Genomic DNA, 23288 nt, shown 5'->3' on the forward strand with positions numbered 1-23288 from the left:
CCCCAGGTGGGGGCAGGGGATCCCCCGGTTTGGAGGCCCTCCCCCCGCTTTAGGGTTATCAAACAGCGGAAGAGGGAAGGGAAATGTCTGCTGGGAACTCTGTTATTCCCTATGGAAATTTATTCCCATAGAAAATCATGGAGAATTGATCCACGGGTATCTGGGGCTCTGGAGGGGCTGTTTTTTGGGGCAGAGGCACCAAATTTTCAGCACAGCATCTAGTGCCTCTCCCCAAAATACCCCCCAAGTTTCAAAAAGATTGGACTAGGGGGTCCAATTCTATGAGCCCCCCAAAAAGAAGGTGCCCGTATCCTTCGTTATTTCCTATGGAAGGAAGGCATTGAAAAGGTGTGCCGTCCCTTTAAATGTGATGGCGGGAACTCCCTTTGGGGTTCAATTCTGCTCGTCACAGCCATGATCTTGGCTCCACCCCCAAAGTCTCCTGGCTCCACCCCCAAAGTCTCCTGGCCCCACCCCCAAAGTCCCCAGCTATTTCTTGAATTGGACTTGGCAACCCTACCACCAACACAAGGCATCCCTGCCCCAGACAGAGATTTCCATCAATACGCTGCGGCTAAGAGCCACTGATGGTCCTCTGTGAAGCTGGCTATGCTTGCAGCCCCCACCTCCTGGGGCAGCGAATCCCACGTGTTGATCCCCCTTTGGAGGAGGGGGGGGGACTCCGGCATTGCACCCCCGAGGCCACGCCCTCCCACACGCTCCTCCCTCCCGGCCTCCAGGGCTGTCCCCCTCCGGGAGTTGGCATGCCCGCTCGTCGCCAGGGGGTCCAGTTCTGTGAGCCCCAAAAGAAGGTGCCCCTATCCATTATTTCCTATGGAAGGAAGGAATTGAAAAGGTGTGCCATCCCTTTAAATGTGATGGCCAGAACTCCCTTTGGAGTTCAATGACGCTTGTCACAGCCTTGATCTTGGCTCCACCCCCAAAGTCTCCTGGCTCCACCCCCAAAGTCCCCAGCTATTTCTTGAATTGGACTTGGCAACCCTACCACCAATGCAAGGCATCCCTGCCCCAGACAGAGATTTCCATCAATACGCTGCGGCTAAGAGCCACTGATGGACCTCTGTGGAGCTGGCTATGCTTGCAGCCCCCACCTCCTGGGGCAGTGATCCCCCTTTGGAGGAGGAGGAGGGGGGACTTCGGCATTGCACCCCCGAGGCCACGCCCTCCCCCACGCCCCTCCCCCCGGCCTCCAGGGCTGTCCCCCTCCGGGAGTTGGCATGCCCGCTCGTCGCCCTGCGCCGCGAGGCTCCGCCCCCTGGAGGCCCCGCCTGCGCCGCCGCGTGACCCGGAAGCGGAAGCGGGGAGGCGCTGGGCCCCGAGTGCCGCCGGCCGCCTTTTCGGTGTGGGGCTCCGCTCGCGGGCGGCTGGCTGGCTGAGGGGCGATGCCGGCGCTGCTGGAGCGGCCGAAGCTGAGCTCGGCCATGGCCCGCGCCCTCCACCGCCACGTCATGGTCGAGCGGGAGCGGAAGCGGCAGGGTGAGCCCCGCGGCGGCAACGCCAACCCCGCAGGCAGGCCAGGAGGGAGGGGGCGGGCTGCCAGCCTCCAGGCGGCACCGGGGGATCCCCCGGGGCTTCATTGCATCTCCAGCCTCAGAGGATCACGGAGTCTGGGGGTCGCCCAGGCCAGCCCCTGCACAAGGCAGGAAACTCACAAACCTCCGAGGAAGGGGAGCCCACCACCTCCCGAGGAGGAAGCCTCTTCCACTGAGGAACCGCTCTTGTGGTCAGGAAGTTAATCATAGAATCAGAAGGGAACTCCAGGGTCATCTAGCCCAACCCCCTGCACAATGCAGGAAACTCACAAACCCCTCCCCCTAAATTCACAGGATCTTCATTGCTGTCAGGTGGCCATCTAGCCTCTGTTGAAAAACCTCCAAGGAAGGAGAGCCCACCACCTCCCGAGGAAGCTGGAAGGAAGGAATCATAGAGTTGGAAGGGACCTCCAGGGCCATCTAGTCCAACCCCCTGCACAATGTAGGAAACTCACAAACCCCTCCCCCTAAATTCACAGGATCCTCATTGCTGTCAGATGGCCATCCAGCCTCTGTTTAAAAACCCCCAAAGAAGGAGAGCCCACCACCTCCTGAGGAGGAAGCCTGTTCCACTGAGGAGCCGCTCTCGCCGTCAGGAAGTTAATCATAGAATCAGAGTTGGGAGGGACCTCCAGGGTCATCTAGTCCAGCCCCCTGCACAATGCAGGGAAATCACAAATACCTCCCCCTAAATTCACAGGATCAGCCTTGTTGTCAGATGACCATCAAGCCTATGTTGGAAAAACCTCCAGGGTAGGAGAGCCCACCTCCTCCTGAGGAAGCCTGTTCCACTGAGGAACCGCTCTTGTGGTCAGGAAGTTAATCATAGAATCAGAAGGGAACTCCAGGGTCATCTAGTCCAACCCCCTGCACAATGCAGGAAACTCACAAACCCCTCCCCCTCAATTCACAGGATCCTCATTGCTGTCAGATGGCCATCTAGCCTCTGTTGAAAAACCTCCAAGGAAGGAGAGCCCACCACCTCCCGAGGAAGCTGGAAGGAAGGAATCATAGAGTTGGAAGGGACCTCCAGGGCCATCTAGTCCAACCCCCTGCACAATGCAGGAAACTCACAAACCCCTTCCCCTAAATTCACAGGATCCTCATTGCTGTCAGGTGGCCATCTAGCCTCTGTTGAAAAACCTCCAAGGAAGGAGAGCCCACCACCTCCCGAGGAAGCTGGAAGGAAGGAATCATAGAGTTGGAAGGGACCTCCAGGGCCATCTAGTCCAACCCCCTGCACAATGTAGGAAACTCACAAACCCCTCCCCCTAAATTCACAGGATCCTCATTGCTGTCAGATGGCCATCCAGCCTCTGTTTAAAAACCCCCAAAGAAGGAGAGCCCACCACCTCCTGAGGAGGAAGCCTGTTCCACTGAGGAGCCGCTCTCGCCGTCAGGAAGTTAATCATAGAATCAGAGTTGGGAGGGACCTCCAGGGTCATCTAGTCCAGCCCCCTGCACAATGCAGGGAAATCACAAATACCTCCCCCTAAATTCACAGGATCAGCCTTGCTGTCAGATGACCATCAAGCCTATGTTGGAAAAACCTCCAGGGTAGGAGAGCCCACCTCCTCCTGAGGAAGCCTGTTCCACTGAGGAACCGCTCTCACTGTCAGGAAGTTAAGCATAGAATCAGAGTTGGAATGGACCTCCAGGGTCACCTCATTGAACCACTTGCACAATGCAAGAAAATCACAAATACCTCCCCCCACACACACATATATCCCCCATGTTGCCTGCCCCATGCCCAAAATATGGCAAAAACTTCCAGGATCCCAAGCCCACCTGGCTTGGAGAAAATTGCTGACTGATCCCAAAGTGACCATAAGAATTTCCCTGGACGTGTAAGAATGGGGAAGATTAGTTCCCCTGGAGGAAAGGGGTAGAAGAAGAATAAGATGATATCGGATTTATATCCCGCCCTCCACTCCGAAGAGTCTCAGAGTGGCTCACAATCTCCTTTACCTTCCACAATCTCCTTTAGCTTCCACAAAGGTAAAGGAGATTGTGAGCCGCAATGAGACTCTTCGGAGTGGAGGGCGGGATATAAATCCAATATCTTCATCCACCTCACAGGGTGTCTGTTGGGGGGGGGGGGAGGAAGGTAAAGGAGATTGTGAGCCGCTCGGAGACTCTGAGATTCAGAGTATAGGGCGGGATATAAATCCAATATCATCTTCTTCTTACTGGAATCTATGAGCACCACACACATAACAACCTGTTTCAAAACCTCCAAGGAAGGAGAGCCCACCCACCACCTCCCAAGGAGGAAGCCTGCATGATACATAATCTGCATTACACATAATCGGATTGTGTGTTATACATCACAACCAATTTCATCTATGTATGTTGGCAGGGGGTCTCCAGGGTCCCAGGTAGAGGTCTTTCCTGCCTGAGACCCTTTAAACTGGAGATGCTGCCAGGGATCGAACCTGGGAGCTTCTGCATGCCAAGCTGATGTTCTGCCTCTGAGCCCCAGCCCTTCCCTTTCCTGGAAGGTCCCTTCTTCCACTCACCTGTTTCTGTCCTGCAGAGGAAGAAGAGGTGGACAAGATGATGGAGCAGAAGATGAAGGAGGAGCAGGAGAGGCGGCGGAAGAAGGAGATGGAGGAGCGTATGTCCCTAGAGGAGACCAAAGAGCAGGTAGGCGGTGTCTGGGACGGAGCCTCTGGCTCCAGGGCTCCGCCCTGTAGATGCTCACCCTCTGCCTCTTCTCCTCTTAGATCATGAAGCTGCAAGAGAAGCTGCAGGCCCTGCAGGAGGAGAAGCACCAGCTCTTCCTGCAGCTGAAGAAGGTGCTTCATGAGGAAGAGAAGCGCCGCCGTAAAGAGCAGAGGTGGGTGAGGCGGAGGAAGGACAGCACGGGGGACGGAATGGCACTTGTCTTTTTCCCAGGGGTCGTTTTGTAGAAAAGTTGACGGTGGAGCTCATTAACATATTCCCATATGCTCCCCCTCACCAGCCAAAAGCAACCCGACGCAAGAACTGAGTGTAGCTGTAAGATCGCTGTATGGTTTTAATGTTTTAAGTATATAACCGTGAGAAATGTTTAGATTTTAACTATGTAAATTGTGAAAATGTTTAAATTTTTATGCTTAATTTTATACTCTTCTGTTAGTTTTTATATGTTGTAAGCTGCCCTGAGGCACCTGGTGGGAAGGGCGGGATATAAATTGCAAATAAATAAAATAAATAAAAAGAAAGAAAGAAAGGAGAGCTCCGGGCAAGTGAGGCCTGCTTAGGCTGGCTAGAGATCCACTCACCTGGGGCTCACCTTGGCCGCACCCTCTGCAGTCAAAAGGCCAACAAGCTAGTCGCCACCCAGAATCACATCAGAAGTGGAGAAAGGGTGGCACAGGCTTCTCCAGGGGTTAACGAGAGCTGCTTGGGGTGTGGCAAAGCCCCTGGTGGCTGGCTGGTTGGCTGGCTGCCCGCTCTCCTAATCCAGGGATTGTTATGCAGCTGTACCTACTATTCAGTGGACACGGTAGGTAGGTGCGGGGGGGGGGAGAAGGAGGAACCCTCAGAAAGGTTCAGGAGCTGCGCTTTGTGAGCTCTTGCTGAATTCAAGTCCTGCTCTTTCCCACCCTGATCAAGGGGAGAGTTGGCAGGAGGTCAGGCTGGGCGTTGCTGCCCTGGAGCGTGAGATCTTGAGGTCATAACAGAAAGCATTCAGAGAGGAAGCGGAATGGGGCCGAAAAGAGTCTCGGGATGCTGCTCTGCCCGCCCTGCGCTGCTTCTCCACGTAAGCCGGTGTGTGCATTTTGAAAAAGAGTTCAGGGCCGCGCCTGCAGCTGCCACATACTGAATCCGAGGGCCAGTCCGTCAAAGTCGGTCTTGCCTACTCAGACTGGCAGCAGCTCCCTCTGCAGGGTCTCAGGCAGAGAAGGCCTTTCGGGTCACCTAATCCTTTCAACTGGAGATGGAACCAGGGATTTCTGCAGGCTGACCAGACAGCAGCCCTGTCTCCTGCCGAGGGGCCGCAGAAGCTTCCTCTTCAGACATTTGCTGAAAGCGATCGCTTATGCAACACACAGAGAGTAACACGGCAAAAGGACAAGAAATCAAAAGGCACACAACCCGCCGTGAAAGCCAGCTTCTATTATTAAATTATACAAAATCGACATAAATAAACATGCTCATATACAAATTCCACCATCATAAACTACAAAGCAACCAAGGGGAGGGACGGTGGCTCAGTGGTAGAGCATCTGCTTGGGAAGCAGAAGGTCCCAGGTTCAATCCCCGGCATCTCCAACCAAAAAGGGTCCAGGCAAGTAGGTGTGAAAAACCTCAGCTGGAGACCCTGGAGAGTCTGAATAGACAGACCCTGCCAGTCAAGAGTAGACAAGACTGACTTTGCTGGACCAAGGAGGGTCTGATTCAGTAGAAGGCAGCTTCATAGGTTCATATTAGGGGAGGGGCGGTGGATCAGTGGTAGAGCATCTGCTTGGGAAGCAGAAGGTACCAGGTTCAATCCCTGTTATCTCCAAAAAAGGGTCCAGGCAAATAGGTGTGAAAAACCTCAGCTGGAGACCCTGGAGAGCCGCTGCCAGTCTGAGAAGACAATACTGACTTTGATGGACCCAGGGTCTGATTCAGTATAAGGCAGCTTCATATGTTCATAACATTCGGTCCTTAATAAAAAAGGAATCTGGTGTTCACTTAAACAAGCTGGCTATGTGGCCTAATCCTTAAGAAAATTGCTAAGAGGATTATTGCAGCTTGAAGAAGCTCATGCGAAACAAGGGTTCAGTAGGGCCTCGTCCTTGGAAACTTAGATCGTTGGCTGCATCTTTGGACAGACATTAAACATCTGGAGTACTGCACCAGGATTTCATGGAATGAGATGGGAAGTTTTAGCACAGGATGAAAAGAAGGACTCTGGGTGTTAATGCTTCCTTTTTTTATTAAGGACCGAATGTTATGGCTGCTTTGTAGTTTATGACGGTGGAATTTGTACATGAGCATGTTTATTTATGTCGATTTTGTATAATTTAATAATAGAAGCTGGTTTTCACGGTGCGTTGTGTGCCTTTGAAAGCGATCGCTTGGCTGGACTCTCTCCTGCTCCGAGGAGGAAAGGCCAAAGAGCTGGGGGTTGTGTGTGTGTGTGTGTGTGGGTGGGTGGCATTTCCGGCACAAGAGTCTGGAGTAGTGTGATGCCAGTGCAGAGGGCTCTGAATTTGGGCAAGGAGGGCACTGCCAAGCCAGATGCTGTCGGTGGCTTCCTCGATGCCTCACTGTCAAGCATGATATTTTTGGGTCTGATCTTAATATGCTTAGTGAAACTTTTTTCTCCTGGGAACCTTTTGTTAGCCTGAATTGCATCTCAAGGGATCCCTTCCCCCTCTCAATAACAACCCCCTCTGTCTTTCCTTTTTGTGCCTTTCTATAATTTCCCACCTGGGGTAGAATTGTAAGGTTAGCAAGTAACGCTGATGATAAAAGAAAGGAGGCACTTCCCTCGACTAGACACCATTCATGCTTCTTATCAAAGAATGTCTGGGAACCAGGGAAGATCTGAACCAGCGGGGTTCCCGCATATTTGTAACAGTTCACATGCATATGTTATGACTCACAGCTATCTATACTGCTTCCTTTGAAGTATGCTTTAAAACACTGTGCCTTTTGAATATTTGTAACACTCTCGAGGTATCGTACCTTGAGGCAGTAACGGATTATCAATAAACGTAGCAATTGTATCTACAACTGACTCGTATACCGAAACACCGATGCTTGACACTCACCTCCTTTTCTTGCTCCTTGCCCCAGCGACATGACGACCCTGACTGCAGCAGCCTATCAGCAGGGCATGGCTGTCCATGCAGGGACCCACATCCTCAACATGCAAGGTGCGTCAGCTCAGGCTAGGACTGATGTGGAAAAGGTAAACGGGGCAGAAGCTGCCGCGGTGGAGATGTCCCAGGGTGGCGGGTGGCAACGCCAGGCTCGGAACGAACAGTGGGCCCTTCCCAGTCGCTGTCTCTGCACCCCTGGAATCACCGTCACAGTGTTGGACTGAATGGGCCATTGGCCTGATCCAACAGGGCTTCTCTTATGTTCTTATGTGACACAGAGTGTTGGACTGGATGGGCCATTGGCCTGATCCAACATGGCTTCTCTTATGTTCTTATGTGACACAGAGTGTTGGACTGGATGGGCCATTGACCTGATCCAACATGGCTCCTCATGTTCTTATGTGACACAGAGTGTTGGACTGGAGGGGCCACTGGCCTGATCCAACATGTCTTCTCTTATGTTCTTATGTGACACAGAGTGTTGGACTGGAGGGGCCACTGGCCTGATCCAACATGGCTTCCCTTATGTTCTTATGTGACACAGAGCGTTGGACTGGATGGGCCACTGGCCTGATCCAACATGGCTTCTCTTATGTTCTTATGTGACACAGAGTGTTGGACTGGATGGGCCACTGGCCTGATCCAACATGGCTTCTCTTATGTTCTTATTAACAAATACTGCTAGCCTGCCACAGATTTTGTTAAGTCTTTAAAAGACTCCCGGACTTTTGTAATTTGAGTCAGACCATCTTGCTCGCTGGGAATGGTCCTCTGCGATCCTGGGCTCGGCCTTTCTCTGCAGGCCTGACCTGTCCTCTGCCACTGAGCTGTGGGGCTGGATCCCCTCTCCACTAAGAGTGACCTCTGGCAACGCATGGCCCCTCTGCTATGACTAGGGAGGGCAAAAGAAGAGCTTCCCCCGTATTATCCTTGTCTCCGTCTCACGCAGTTCCTTTTTCGCCATAGGGAGTCCGGGGGGACATAACCGAGCCGGTACCCTGATCCCAGCCGACAGAGCCAAGCAGATGTTCGGGCCCCCTGTCATCACAGTAAGTTTGCCCATCCCCATGCAAAAGGTGGCGAAGGGTTCCCAACGTGACTGTTTGATTTCGTTTTCCCTTTTTGGTCCCGCTGAGGCTGGCTGTCAGCTGCAAGGGCACGGCTGACCTTCAGGGGCAATGCGGCTGCCCTGATCCCTTCCCCGAAGCTCCGCCATCCCTACTGCTAAGAAAAGTTGCACCACGACTTTCTCCCAGGGGTAGGGAACAGTGGCTCTCCAGCTGGTTTTTTTGCCTACAACTCCCATCAGCCCCAACCACTGGAAGAAGAAGAAGATATTGGATTTATATCCTGCCCTCTCAGGAGTCTCAGAGTGGCTCACCATTTCCTTTACCTTTCCCCCCCGACAACAGACACCCTGTGAGGTAGATGAAGATATTGGAATTATATCCCGCCCTCCACTCCGGAGAGTCTCAGAGCGGCTCACAATCTCCTTTCCCTTCCTCCCCCACAACAGACACCCTGTGAGGTAGATGAAGATATTGGATTTATATCCCGCCCTCCACTCCGAAGAGGTAGATGAAGATATTGGATTTATATCCCGCCCTGCACTTCGAAGAGCCTCAGTGTGGCTCACAATCTCCTTTACCTTCCTCTCCCCCCACAACAGACACCCTATGAGGTAGATGAAGATACTGGATTTATATCTCGCCCTCCACTCCGGAGAGTCTCAGAGCAGCTCAAATCTCCTTTCCCTTCCTCCCCCCCCCCCACAACAGACACCCTGTGAGATAGATGAAGATATTGGATTTATATCCCGCCCTCCACTCCGAAGAGTCTCAGAGCGGCTCACAACCTCCTTTCCCTTCCTCCCCCATAACAGACACCCTGTGAAGTGGGTGGGGCTGAGAGGGCTCTCACAGCAGCTGCCCTTTCAAGGACAACCTCTGCCGGAGCTCTGGCTGACCCAAGGCCATTCCAGCAGGTGCAAGTGGAGGAGTGGGGAATCAAAGCCAGTTCTCCCAGATAAGAGTCCACGCACTTAACCACTACTCCAAACTGGCTCTCCATGCTGGCTGGGGCTGAAGGGAGTTGTAGGCAAAAAAAGCATCTGGAGAACCACTGTTCCCTACCCCTGCAGCATACGGGCAAAAAAAGCATCTGGAGAACCACTGTTCCCTACCCCTGCAGCATACGTGCAGAATGACTGCTAGGCGGTCAAATGCAGAAGCGGTTGCTACACCTACCAGACAGTGTTCCCTCTAAGCTGCGGAGTCTTGTGAGCAAAAATTCTACTTGGTGAGCTACTGGCATTCAAGTTGTCAGCTGCTGCATAAATTAGTGTGCTCTGGGGCCATCCTTCCTGTGCTAAGACAAAAAGGTGTGAGCTGGAGGCTAAAAATCTGTGAGCTAGCTCACTCTGACTCCACTTAGAGGGAACGCTAATCCCAGGCATTGGGCTTGTCACCGGAGGCACAGCTTCCCATCTTCCAAAGCTCACACAATAGAAGCAAGCCTTTTGCAGGGGACTTGGGGCTGCTTTAATTTAATTTGTCAATGTATACCCGGCCCTATCCTGCAAGTGAAAGAGCCCCGTAGCGCAGAGTGGTAAAGCTGCAGTATTGCAGCCAGAGCCCTCTGCTCACAACCTGAGTTTGATCCCAGCAAAAGCTGGTTCAGGTAGCTGGCTCCAGGTTGACTCAGCCTTCCATCCTTCCGAGGTCGGTCAAATGAGTCCCCAGCTTGCTGGGGGGAAAGCGTAGAGGACTGGGGAAGGCAATGGCAAACCACCCTGTAAGTGAAAGCAGTGTCATCCCAGAGTCGGAAACAACTGGTGTTTGCACAGGGGACCTTTCCTTTCCACAGGGGACCTTTCCTGAGCCCCATGGCACAGAGTGTTAAAGCTGCAGTACTGCAGTCCAAACTCTCTGCTCATGACCCAAGTTCGATCCCAGCGGAAGCTGGTTCAGGTAGCCAGCTCCAGGTTGGCTCAGCCTTCCATCCTTCTGAGGCCGGTCAAAGGAGTCCCCAGCTTGCTGACGGGGAAAGTGTAAAGGACTGGGGAAGGCAACGGCAAACCACCCCGTCAAAAGTCTGCCGTGAAAATGTTCTGAAAGCAACATCACCCCGGAGTCGAAGCGGCTTGCACAGGGGACTACCTTGACCTTTTTATCCTGCAAGTGGGTCCCTTGTCTTTGCTCTCCTGGACTTCTGGGAGAAGTGGCGTCAGAGTGCATGAGAGGAAGCGATCAATAATGAATGCTGCGTTTGGTCCAGAGAGAAAGCTGGCAGGTCTTCTCTGCTTCCTCAGCTGTTGCTACAAGTGTGAATCAAGTTGCCAGTGTCTGTGCCCCTGCTGTTGCATGACCCAGAAAGACAAGAAAAGGCGGAGGGGGTAGACAAAGGAAGTGACAAAGGAAGTGCTGTCTTCTACGCCAGATGCAACTGTGGGGAAGAGCTGTCCCTTCACAGCTGTTGGCTTGCTGTCACAACCCGTGCTCCCCCTAAGCTGAGTTAGTGTGAGCTAGCTCAGAATTTCTTCGCCTCCAGCTCACGCATTTTTGTCTTAGCTCGGGGAAAACGGCCCCAGAACAAGCCTAATTCATGCAGTTGGCTCACGACTTTATTGCCAAAAGCTCACAAAGTGGAGTTTTTGCTGACAAGGCTCCACAGTTTAAGGGGCAATATTGCAGGGTGACATGATAGAGGTTGATGAGATGATGCCTGGGATGGAGAAAGTAGAGAAAGAAGTCCTTTTCTCCCTTTCTCACAGTATGAGAACTCATAGTCATTCAATGAAATTGCTGAGCAGTTGGGTTAAAACGGATAAGAGGAAGTCCTTCTTGATTAACACGTGGAATTCACTGCCACAGGAGGTGTCGGCGGCTACAAGCACAGAAAGCTTCAAGAGGGAATTGAATAAAAATATGGAGCAGAGGTCCAGTGGCAATTAGCCACTCTGTGTGTGTGTGTGTGTGTGTGTGCGTGAGAGAGAGAGAGAGACACCCAGAGTGTTGAACTGGAGGGGCCATTGGCCTGATCTATCATGGCTTCTCTTCTGTTATTATGTGACACAGTGTTGGACTGGATGGGCCACTGGCCTGATCTAACATGGTTTCTCTTTTGTTCCTCTGTGACACAGAGTGTTGGACTGGATGGGCCTTTGGCCTTATCCAACAGGGCTTCTCTTGTGTTCTTATGTGACACAGAGTGTTGGACTGGATGGGCCTTTGGCCTTATCCAACAGGGCTTCTCTTATGTTCTTATGTGACACAGAGTGTTGGACTGGATGGGCCACTGGCCTGATCCAACAGGGCTTCTCTTATGTTCTTATGTGACACAGAGTGTTGGACTGGATGGGCCACTGTCCTGATCCAACATGGCTTCTCTTCTGTTCTTATGTGACAGAGTGTTGGACTGGATGGGCCATTGGCCTGATCCAACATGGCTTCTCATGTTCTTATGTGACTCAGAGTGTTGGACTGAATGGGCCATTGGCCTGATCCAACATGGCTTCTCTTCTGTTCTTATGTGATACAGAGTGTTGGACTGGATGGGCCTTTGGCCTGATCCAACATGGCTTCTCTTATGTTCTTATGTGACGCAGAGTGTTGGACTGGATGGGCCTTTGGCCTGATCCAACATGGCTTCTCTTATGTTCTTATGTGACGCAGAGTGTTGGACTGGAGGGGCCACTGGCCTGATCCAACATGGCTTCTCTTCTGTTCTTATGTGACACAGAGTGTTGGACTGGAGGGGCCATTGGCCTGATCCAACAGGGCTTCTCTTATGTGACACAGAGTGTTGGACTGGATGGGCCACTGGCCTGATCCAACATGGCTTCTCTTATGTTCTTATGTGACACAGAGTGTTGGACTGGAGGGGCCATTGGCCTGATCCAACATGGCTTTTTGTATGGTCGCAACAGTCCCTTTTTCTCTCCCATCAGACACGGCACTTCGCCCCCCAGGCAGCATTCCCTACTGGCACCCCAGAGCACGGGCAGTACCAGAGCAGCCAGTCTGGCCACAGTCCCTATGCCGTGGGTCAGAGCCAGCACACCGTGCCAGTCAGCTACGCCAGCAGCCAGTCTATCAGAGGTGAGAGCAGGGAGTCGTGGCAAAGTGCAGAATCCCTTGTTTCCGGAGAGAGCGTTTGGTTCCGCTTGCTCGCAGCACCTGCCTTGTGGAGGGGGAGGGGAGAGGAGGGGGGAGACATTTTTCCAGCAGGGTTGGGAACTACTGTGTTAGCTTTGAAAGGGGGCTGCCAACTCTGCGGAGCCCTGCTTGGCCGGGGCCCCCCATGCGTCCAGCCTCAGCCGCCCCCTTGGTCTCCTTCAGCTTGGTGTAGTGGTTAAGAGTGCAGACCCTTATCTGGAAGAACCGGGTTTGATTCCCCACTCCTCCCCTTGCAGCTGCTGGAATGGCCTTGGGTCAGCCAGAGCTCTCTTATCTGGGAGAACCGGGTTGGATTCCCCACTCCTCCACTTGCAGCTGCTGGAATGGCCTTGGGTCAGCCATAGCTCTCTTATCTGGGAGAAACTGGTTTGATTCCCCCCTCCTCCACTTCCAGCTGCTGTAATGGCCTTGGGTCAGCCAGAGCTCTCTTATCTGGGAGAACCGGGTTGGATTCCCCACTCCTCCACTTGCAGCTGCTGGAATGGCCTTGGGTCAGCCAGAGCTCTCTTCTCTGGGAGAACCGGGTTGGATTCCCCACTCCTCCACTTGCAGCTGCTGGAATGGTCTTGGGTCAGCCAGAGCTCTCTTATCTGGGAGAACCGGGTTTGATTCCCCACTCCTCCACTTGCACCTGCTGGAATGGCCTTGGGTCAGCCATAGCCCTGGCAGAGGTTGTCCTTGAAAGGGCAGCTGCTGTGAGAGCTCTCTCACCCCACCCACCTCACAGGGTATCTGTTGTGGGGGAGGAAGGGAAAGGAAATTGTAAGAGAGCCAGTTTGGTGTAGTGGTTAAGTGGGCGGACTCTTATCTGGGAGAGCTGGGTTTGATTCCTCACTCCTCCCCTTGCAGCTGCTGGAATGGCCTTGGGTCAGCCAGAGCTCTGTCAGAGGTTGTCCTTGAAAGGGCAGCTGCTGTGAGAGCTCTCTCACCCCACCCACCTCGCAGGGTGTCTGTTGTGGGGGGAGAAGATACAGGAGATTGTAAGCTGCTCTGAGTCTCTAAGAGCCAGTTTAGTGTAGTGGTTAAATGCCTGGACTCTTATCTGGAGGAGCCGGGTTTGTTTCCCCACTCCTCCCCTTGCACCTGCTGGAATGGCCTTGGGTCAGCCATAGCTCTGGCAGAGGTTGTCCTTGAAAGGGCAGCTGCTGTGAGAGCTCTCTCACCCCACCCAACTCGCAGGGTGTTTGTTGTGGGGGGAGAAGGTAAAGAAGATTGTAAGCCGCTCTGAGTCTCTGTCCTTGAAAGGGCAGCTGCTGTGAGAGCCCTCTCAGCCCCACACACCTCACAGGGTATCTGTTGTGGGGGAGGAAGGGAAAGGAGAGTGTAAGAGAGCCAGTTTGGTGTAGTGGTTAAGTGGGCGGACTCTTACCTGGGAGAACCGGGTTTGATTCCCCACTCCTCCACTTGCACCTGCTGGAATGGCCTTGGGTCAGCCAGAGCTCTCTTATCTGGGAGAACCGGGTTTGATTCCCCACTCCTCCACTTGCACCTGCTGGAATGGCCTTGGGTCAGCCATAGCTCTGGCAGAGGTTGTCCTTGAAAGGGCAGCTGCTGTGAGAGCCCTCTCAGACCCACCCACCTCACCGGGTGTCTGTTGTGGGGTGAGAAGATGTAGGAGATTGTAAGCCGGTCTGTGTCTCTGATTCAGAGAGCTTCCCGGTACTGAGTCTCTGATTCCAGTGACTCAGATACTTCCAGGCAGCCAACAGAGAGAAGGGCGGGGTATAAATCTGCAATTCTTCTTCTAGGTCCTTCTGCTTTCCCAACCATGCAGTACTTATCTCAGCAGCAGCCCAGCTACGCCATCCACAGCCACTTCTCCACTGCCCAGCCAGGTAAGTCCCACTGTGAGGAATGCTAGCCAACCCTGGTACAAACAAGCGCAAGCCCCAGGCCTGGGATTGGGACCCCGTGCGATATATTCGTGCTGTGCAATCGCATGTTCTGGGGTTTTGTCCAGACAGATAAACCAAAGTTCCTTGTCCTTCTGGCTACAGCTAAGAACCCTCAACCCTCCTCGCCTGTACCGTGAGAAGAGCTGCGCTCAGACAAGCGAGTGGCACTCCAGCCTCCGGTAGCTGGCCAGATACTTCCAGGCAGCCCACAAGCGTTGGCAGGTTACAGGATATAAAAGGGCACAGAAGGCAGCTTTTTTTGGTCTGCAGTAGAAGAGCCGGATTCAAATCCAGCAGCACTTTTGAGACCAAAAGGGTTTCCAGGGGTGTGAGAGTCAGAGCTCTCTTTGTTTGATGAAGGGAACTTTGATTCTTGAAACCTCTTACCCCCAAAATTTTTGTTGGTCTCTTAAGGTACTCCTGGACTGGAATTTGGCATTTTTTCCCCTTAGTTTTTATTGTAGTGACTTTAAATAATTTCGGAGCTCTTGAAAACACGCGACTTTCTCTTGTAACCTCTGCATCCAGGCAAGCAGTTCTCTTCTTAGAAGAAGATGCAATAAAATGCTTTTCACGTCCCGTAGGATTTCAGCACAAAACCCTTAAACTAAGTCGGTATCAGCCGATCACAGAAAGGCAGAGGGAGAGCAAAAGAGATCTCACACAAGCAGGGCGGGTGGGTTTGGGAAAATCCAGATGCTACAGTGTCTTTTCTCTTACCGGGTCCTTTCTTGCACCTGTGTAGGTTTCATCCCGCCAAGTACCACCATCCCTCTCCAGAAGCAGCTGGAACATGCCAACCAGCAGTCCGGATTCACAGATTCAGTGAGTATCCATGAGGCAGCTGCAGAGGGAGGGGGCCGGGCTGGATTCTGCCCAGGGACTGACACAGAAGTTCCTGGGATTTTACCCCACCCCCCCACATTGAGCCAGAAGAGCCCCGTGGCGCAGAGTGTTAAAGCTGCAGTACTGCAGTCGGAGCCCTCTGCTCACGACCTGAGTTCAGTCTCAGCAGAAGCTGGGTTAAGGTAGCCGGCTCCAGGTTGACTCAGCCTTCCATCCTTCCGAGGTTGGTAGAATAAGTATCCAGCTTGCTGGGGGGGGAAGTGTAGAGGTTCAGGGAAGGCAATGGGAAACCGCCCCGTACAAAGTCTGCCGTGAAAACGAAAGCAACGTCACCCCAGAGTCGGAAACAACTGGTGCTTGCACAGGGGACTACCTTGACCTTTTTTGACCTTTTACATTGAGCCAGGAAGAGTATTTGACTATTGAGGGAGGGAATGCAGCTGAGGGAGGAGATGGAGCCCTTTCAAAGCGTCCAGGGGCTTCCAGATGCGGGGGCTTGTCTGGATCCCTTTCAGCCTGGCAGGGACCACGGTGGTCGTCCTTGCTGGTTGACCGACAGGGAGCCTGTTCCTGTCAGTTCTTCTGGACGGTCACTCCACAATGGGCACTCTGCCACTCTGGGCATCTCTGGTTTCAGGGAACGGCTGTTCAGCTGCTTGGAAGTGGGGGTGGGCTTCAGGGTTCCACTGGGCAACCTGCAGGCAGAGACTCTAGGGCAGGGCTGTTGATCATGTGGTGCGGGGGCCAAATCAGGCCCCCAGAGGGCTCCTATCAGGCCCTGAAGAACTGGCTGCCATCTGCTTGCTTCTCCCTCTCTCTTGCTTCTTTCTGCATCACAGCTTGCTTTGCCAGGCTCTCTCAGTCTCACAGCGGAGCTACTGAGCCAAGCCTCTCTTTCTTCTACTGGCTGAGGCTCCTCCCCCTCCTTGTCCCCTGGGGAAAGAAGGAAAGAGCCAGAGCTTCCTTTGCCCCGTTCCTTGGACCCCATGTGAGAGATACAAAGAAAGCACCTTTAAGACCAATGAGTGCTAATGTTTTAAGGATGTTTTAAGTGTTTGTTTAATCTTTAATTGTCTTTGTCCTTTATAAAGTTTATCTCTCTGCTGCCTAATCTTAAATAGGTACACGCGTGGCCCAGCCTGACATGGCCCGTCCCGACAAGGTCTCATTTATGTCTGCTCCAGCTCTCATAACAAATGAGTTGGACACCCCTGGTCTAGGGGGACCCAGCAGCCTGGCCCTCACCAGCGCGTCGATGCTGCTGGTCTCTCCTTTCCGTCCGAAAGGCAAAATGAGCGTTGTCCAGAAGGGGCAAAGCAACTGAGCCTTAATGCAGACCGGAGAGGGAAGCACAGCTGGGCCGGGGGTCGAGGGGATCCAGGACTGGCTTTCCAGCTTGCCAGATGGGGTTCTGCTTCTCCAGAGGGCCAGGTTGAATTTGTGACACTGTCTTTTGCTGAATCTGACCCTTGGCTTATCGAGGTCAGCCTTGTTGACTCAGAGTAGTTGCCCAAGGCCTCAGGCAGAGGTCTTTCCCATCACCTTCTCTTAACTGGAGAGGACGGGGATTGAACCTGGGACCTTCCTCATACCAAGCAGAGGCTCTTCCACGGAGCTATGGTCTCTCCCTAAAGGAATCCTTTAGTCAGGCCCTGGACCAAAGTCCGTCTTGTCTACTCAGACTGGCAGCTGCTCTCCTGGCAGGCAGAAAAAGGCCTTTCCCATCCTCTCCTGCCTGGTCCTTCTTAACAGGAGATGCTGGGGATTGAACCTGGGACCTTCTGCATGCCAAGCAGAGGCTCTGCCACTTTGCTGTGGCCCCTCTCCAGGGTCTCAGGCAGAGAAAGATCTTTCCCATCACCTCTTGCCTGATCCTTTTAACTGGAGATGCTGGGGATTGAACCTGGGACCTTCTGCATGGCCAGCAGAGGTTCTCTCAAGGAGCCACGACTCCTCACTGTTGGCAGCACTGTTCCTATTTTCTCTGTTCCTATCTGAATTCATTTTCAAAAAAAGCCCTCCGAGTAGAAATTAGAACACTTGGACTGGTCCAACTTAGTGTGGAGTGATTTCAGATGCCGGATGATAACAGCACACATTGGAATCGAGACAGGAAACCTCGCTCTTGATTCAGTCCAGGAGGATGCCTTGTCTTGAGCTTCATTATCAGCGGTTTCTCTTTCTAATCTCCCTTTGAAATTCCTTTGTAAGAGGACTGCTACTCTTTGGTCAGCAGCTGAATGTTGCGGTTTCTAATGTCAGACTGATGTCCATTTATTCTTTGTATTCTCCTGGATTGAACTGAGACCTAGGTTTCCTGTCTCATTACCAATGCTGGTATTTCCACCCCTCTGCACAGTTAACCGCAGCCCCTCGGTCTGGTACAAGATGCTCTTCTGGCTCTGGAGGGAGGTGCTGTTACCCTGGGAGTCATCCTCTCTCGGTAGTCACTTCTGTCTCCATGCTGGAGCTGACCTTTAGAGCCAGTTTGGTGTTGTGGTGAAGTGCGTGGACTCTTATCTGGGAGAGCCGGGTTTGATTCCCCACTCCTCCACCTCTTGGTATGACCTTGGGTCAGTCACAGCTCTCTCAGAGCTGTTCCTCTCAAGAGCAGTTCTTGGAGAGCTCTCTCAGCTCCACCTGCCTCAACAGGATGCCCGTTGTGGGGATAGGAAGCGAAAGGAGATGGTAAGTCGCTCCGAGATTCTGAGTGTAGGGCAGGTTATAAATCCAATAAATCCAAGGGGAGGGACGGTGGCTCAGCGGTAGAGCATCTGCTTGGGAAGCAGAAGGTCCCAGGTTCAATTCCCGGCATCTCCAAAAAAGGGTCCAGGCAAATAGGTGTGAAAAACCTCAGCTTGAGACCCTGGAGAGCCGCTGCCAGTCTGAGTAGACAAGACTGACTTTGATGGACCAAGGGTCTGATTCAGTAGAAGGCAGCTTCATAGGTTCATATGTTCAATCTCTTCTCCTTCTCCTCCTCTCAGGACCTAGATGGACGTGAGAGGCCACCTCTGCTGTGAGGCCTGCATTCATGGGAGCGGGGCCCGTTTGGCCTGGCCCCAGACTGTGGAACTCCCTGCCCCTGGAGTGCCAGCAGGTTTGCTGGAACAATCTCATCCCAGAGGGCGTTTTTGTGTTTCTCTTTCCTCTTCTTTTCGGAGGCCTGTTTGCTTTGGAGCTCTTTGCTCCCCTAAGCTCCCTTTGCTGCCGTTTTAACGGTACGAAGGTGGTTTGTAAATCTCTCCGCTCTTCTTGCAGTCGACCCTCCGCCCGATGCACCCACAGGCCCTACATCCCAACCAGGGGCTCCTGCAAGCCCCCCAGATCCCGGTCCAAATGCAGACAGCTGCAAAGGTAAGCCTCCCCCCGCTGCCTCCTGTCGTCTGGTCGAAACGCGGGCCTCTGGCTTCTGGGGCTCACCGGTCCTGAGCTTAGTGAGGAGCAGCCTGGATTTTGCTAATCTCACTGCAACCGGGAAGGCCTCCCAAACCCTCGTTGAAGCGCCTGTTGCTTTAGCCTAAATCAGAAGCCCCCCAACTTTTCTGAGCCTGTGGGCACCCTTTACGGGAAGTGGGCGTAATCACAAAATGGCTGCCCAAGGAGGCGGAGCCATAGTCACACCCAGAGGAAGCCCAAGTGCAGAGGAGAAGAAGGGTCCTTTTGAAACTACCTTGGGGAAGGGGAGAGAGCAGTCGAAACCAACCCTTGTGGCAAGGATATTTCATCTGCGCGGCCAATCAGCACCTGTGCTGGGCAGGAGCCCCGCCCCCCTTGGTGGGCCCCAGAGATGGTGTTGGCGGGCGCCATGGTGGAGGCCTTGGGCTGAGAGGTTTCTGTCCCTTTCCCGGTTGACTGACTGGTTGCTGGTGTTTCTCCTTTGCACCTTCCCTGCAGCCCACCCTGGCCTACACCCACCCTGCCCGCCCAGCTTCCCCCGGCAGCTTCTCCCATGGAACTGCCCCCCAGCAGCCGCACACGGTAAGTGTCCCCGGGGACGAGAGGGGAGCGGTGCTTAGCCTCAGCAGGGGGAAGGGGAGGTCGTCAAGCCTGGCCCATCTGACTGTGCCTCCCTTTCTTCACGCCACGCTACGGGGGCCTGAAGCCGGTAGCTAGAGTCGGATCCTGAGTCACGGGTTCTGATGCAGAGCCGCTCTAAGCCTGAACCTGCTTCACAGGGCTGTCGCGAGGCTGAAAGGAATAAACTAATTGTCACAACAGTGCTTTGTCCCAAATGGAGGAAGGGCAAAGATGTCAGGCAGTCCGTTCCACAGCGTGGGGGCCACAACAAAGGAGGCTCGCGCATGCGTAGCTGTTAATTTTGCTCATTTAAGCCTTTAAGTTTCCTCCTTTCAAAAAGAAGAGCCCCGTGGCGCAGAGTGTCAAAGCTGCAGTACTGCAGTCCTAAGCTCTGCTCACGACCTGAGTTTGATCCCCGGCAGAAGCTGGGTTCAGGTAGCCGGCTCGAGGTTGACTCAGCCTTCCATCCTTCCCAGGTCAGTCAAATGACGACCCAGCTTGCTGGTGGGGGGGACGCGTAGATGACTGGGGAAGGCAAGGGCAAACCACCCCGTAAAAAAAGTCTGCCATGAAAACATTGCGATGTGATGTCACCCCAGAGTCGGAAACAACTGGTGCTTGCACAGGGGACTACCTTTACCTTGTTTCCCTTTCAAAAAGGCAAAGTTAATTCTCAGAGCAGAAGCAAAACAGCATAACTTGGGGTCCCTCAAACCTTATATGGAAGGAAAGGGCTCCTACTGTTCAGACAGGAATCCAGGGAGCATTCAAGGCACCAAGAATTCTTCTCCATAAAGCATTTAGCACACATCAATGATAATCTGCTCAAGATCTACTCTGGATTATTCCCTAGTATATATTAATCCCATTCTTCCTCGGGGGGAGCGGTGCAGAGGTAACAGGGTGAAATTGCTGCGCAGTCGGGTTAGAACAGATAAAAGGAAGTCCTTCTTCACCCAAAGGGTGATTCACATGTGGAATTCACTGCCACAGGAGGTGGTGGCGGCTACAAGCATAGCCAGCTTTAAGAGGGGATTGGATAAAAATATGGAGCAGAGGTCCATCAGTGGCGATTAGCCACAGTGTGTATATATATATATGTATGTATATATATATATAAAATTTTTGGCCACTGTGTGACACAGAGTGTTGGACTGGATGGGCCACTGGCCTGATCCAGCATGGCTTTTCTTATGTTCTTATGTGACACAGAGTGTTGGACTGGATGGGCCACTGGCCTGATCCAACATGGCTTCTCTTATGTTCTTATGTGACACAGAGTGTTGGACTGGATGGGCCATTGGCCTGATGCAACATGACTTCTCTTATGTTCTTATGTGACACAGAGTGTTGGACTGGAGGAGCCATTGGCCTGATCCAACAGGGCTTTTCTTATGTGATACAGAGTGTTGGACTGGAGGGGCCATTGGCCTGATCCAACAGGGCTTCTCTTATGTTCTTATGTGACACAGAGTGTTGGACTGGATGGGCCACTCGCCTGATCCAACAGGGCTTCTCTTGTGTTCTTCTGTCTTTATCATGTGATCTCTCCCTGCCTGTATGTGGTGAGTTGCTCGAACTCCTCCATCTGCCCCACTGCGGGTTCTCTTGCTAAAGCCCTCCCCCTCTGTTCTGCCTTGCAGTCAGGGTTCCAGGGTTCTCCCCAGCCGGCGCCCCGCCACCCCTTCATCCAGCACCCCCAAGGCCAGCGCTTCTACCACAAGTGAGGACACCGGCGGCACGGTTTCAGGTGCTTCCTGCGTGGAAAGAACCCGTCTTCCTCCTCGGTACAAGACTGAACACGGCCGCTCCTTTAGTTCTTCACCCTCCCTAACTGAAGTACCTGTTTTTGTGCTCAGAAGTTACAGTCCAAATACACTTAGCCCAGTTCCTTTTCAGAAGGATTTGTCTGGAGAATTTTTTTGGGGGGGGGGATGGATGAGGGATTAAAAGCAGGACTAGCAAGCGGTGGGGGGGGGGGGAGTATGGTTCAGACTTCACTTCCACCTCTCCTGGAAGTGGGAAAACTAAGTCCCCCTGTGACCACCCAAGCACCATTCATTCTTTCCCTATGAAGGGGCTCTTTGGCTTGGAGAAACGTCGACTGCGGGGTGACATGATAGAGGTTTACAGGATTATGCATGGGATGGAGAAAGTAGAGAAAGAAGTCCTTTTCTCCCTTTCTCACAATACAAGAACTCATGGGCATTCAATGAAATTGCTGAGTAGTCTGGTTAGAATGGATAAAAGGAAGTCCTTCTTCAACCAAAGGGTGAGTAACACGTGGAATTCACTGCCACAGGAGGTGGTGGCGGCTTCAAGCATAAACAGCTTCAAGAGGGGATTGGATAAAAATATGGAGCAGAGGTCCATCAGTGGCTCTTAGCCACAGCGTATTGTTGGAATTCTCTGTCTGGGGCAGTGATGCTCTGTATCCTTGGTGTTTTAGGAGGGGGCAGCAGTGGGAGGGCCTCTAGCGTCCTGGCCCTACTGATGGAACTCCTGATGGCACCTGGGTTTTTTGGCCACTGCGTGACACAGAGTGTTGGACTGGAGGGGCCACTGGCCTGATCCAACATGGCTCCTCTTATGTTCTTATGTGACACAGAGTGTTGGACTGGATGGGCCATTGGTCTGATCCAACAGGGCTCCTCTTATGTTCTTATGTGACACAGAGTGTTGGACTGGATGGGCCATTGGCCTGCTACAACATGGCTTCTCTTATGTGACACAGAGTGCTGGACTGGATGGGCCATAGGCCTGCTACAACATGGCTTCTCTTCTGTTCTTATGTGACACAGAGTGTTGGCCTGGATGGGCCATTGGCCTGATCCAACATGGCTTCTCTTCTGTTCTTATGTGACACAGAGTGTTGGACTGGATGGGCCACTGGCCTGATCCAACATGGCTTCTCTTCTGTTCTTATGTGACACAGAGTGTTGGCCTGGATGGGCCACTGGCCTGATCCAGCATGGCTTCTCTTATGTTCTTATGTGACACAGTGTGCTGGACTGGAGGGGCCACTGGCCTGATCCAACATGGCTTCTCTTCTGTTCTTATGTGACACAGAGTGTTGGACTGGAGGGGCCTTTGGCCTGATCCAGCATGGCTTCTCTTATGTTCTTATGTGACACAGTGTGCTGGACTGGAGGGGCCACTGGCCTGATCCAGCATGGCTTCTCTTATGTTCTTATGTGACACAGTGTGCTGGACTGGATGGGCCTTTGGCCTGATCCAGCATGGCTTCTCTTATGTTCTTATGTGACACAGTGTGCTGGACTGGAGGGGCCTTTGGCCTGATCCAGCATGGCTTCTCTTCTGTTCTTATGTGACACAGTGTGCTGGACTGGAGGGGCCTTTGGCCTGATCCAACATGGCTTCTCTTATGTTCTTATGTGACACAGAGTGTTGGACTGGAGGGGCCATTGGCCTAATCTAACAAGGCTTCTCTTGCACTTACCTGTAACTGTTGTTCACCGAGTTGTCCTTGTGCAGGCACACAGTTCTTTAGCCGGCGTGGCTGGCCCGCAGCTGCGCAGTTCCCATGTGGGACCGCACAAGACAATGACCCTTAGATGCCAGAGCATTGGTTCATCATAGAATACACGAAGCTGCCTTCAACGAAATCAGACCCTCGGTCAAAAGTCCTTGTCTGCCCAGGCTGGCAGCTGCTCTCCAGGGTCTTGAGCAGAGGTCTTTCACATTACCTACTGGTTGGTCCTTTCAACTGGAGATGCCAGGGATTGAAACTGGGACCTTCTACATGCCATGTTGAGCAGGGACGTCAAACATGTCCCCCCCCCACCTCGAACAACTTCCCTTTCCTGCTTCCACTTCCATAACCCACCAGAACTTGCTTTTTCTAGGCTCCCTCAGTGGCTCTTGGCTCTTCCTGCCTCCCACACAGAGACCCAGAGCTTCCGCTTCCTTCTCTGGAGCTGCTGCTCCTCTTTTGAAGAGGACAGAGAGAGAGAAACAACTTGGGAGTCCCAT

At 52.9% G+C, this 23288-nt stretch overlaps 1 protein-coding gene across 2 annotated transcripts; it reads left to right on the plus strand.

Annotated features, from left to right (window-relative positions):
• The first annotated feature begins 1320 nt into the window (after positions 1-1320).
• On the plus strand, positions 1321-21196 carry GPS2 (G protein pathway suppressor 2). Of its 2 annotated transcripts, none has more exons than XM_060255473.1 (11): positions 1321-1497; positions 4090-4199; positions 4280-4392; positions 7332-7411; positions 8324-8406; positions 12306-12456; positions 14283-14369; positions 15175-15254; positions 18537-18632; positions 19173-19256; positions 20939-21196. In XM_060255473.1, exons 1-11 carry the CDS (start codon positions 1404-1406, stop codon positions 21020-21022), a joined length of 1062 nt encoding a protein of 353 aa, XP_060111456.1. In that variant the 5' UTR covers positions 1321-1403; the 3' UTR covers positions 21023-21196. The 2 variants fall into 2 exon arrangements, with proteins under 2 accessions (XP_060111456.1, XP_060111457.1); XM_060255474.1 differs by having other exon boundaries at positions 1329-1497; positions 20951-21072.
• Positions 21197-23288: the final 2092 nt, after the last annotated feature.

The sequence above is a fragment of the Heteronotia binoei genome, chromosome 15 (genome assembly GCF_032191835.1).
Source record: "Heteronotia binoei isolate CCM8104 ecotype False Entrance Well chromosome 15, APGP_CSIRO_Hbin_v1, whole genome shotgun sequence".
NCBI lineage: Eukaryota > Metazoa > Chordata > Lepidosauria > Squamata > Gekkonidae > Heteronotia > Heteronotia binoei.

What these genes read in the sequence shown, in the direction of transcription:
- GPS2 (XM_060255473.1), top strand. Translation starts at nt 1,404, where the DNA reads ATGCCGGCGCTGCTGGAGCGGCCGAAGCTGAGCTCGGCCATGGCCCGC. An exon ending in TAGAGGAGACCAAAGAGCAG is followed by an intron (nt 4,200 to 4,279) that starts GTAGGCGGTGTC and finishes TTCTCCTCTTAG; the next exon opens with ATCATGAAGCTGCAAGAGAA. An exon ending in CTTCTCCACTGCCCAGCCAG is followed by an intron (nt 14,370 to 15,174) that starts GTAAGTCCCACT and finishes GCACCTGTGTAG; the next exon opens with GTTTCATCCCGCCAAGTACC.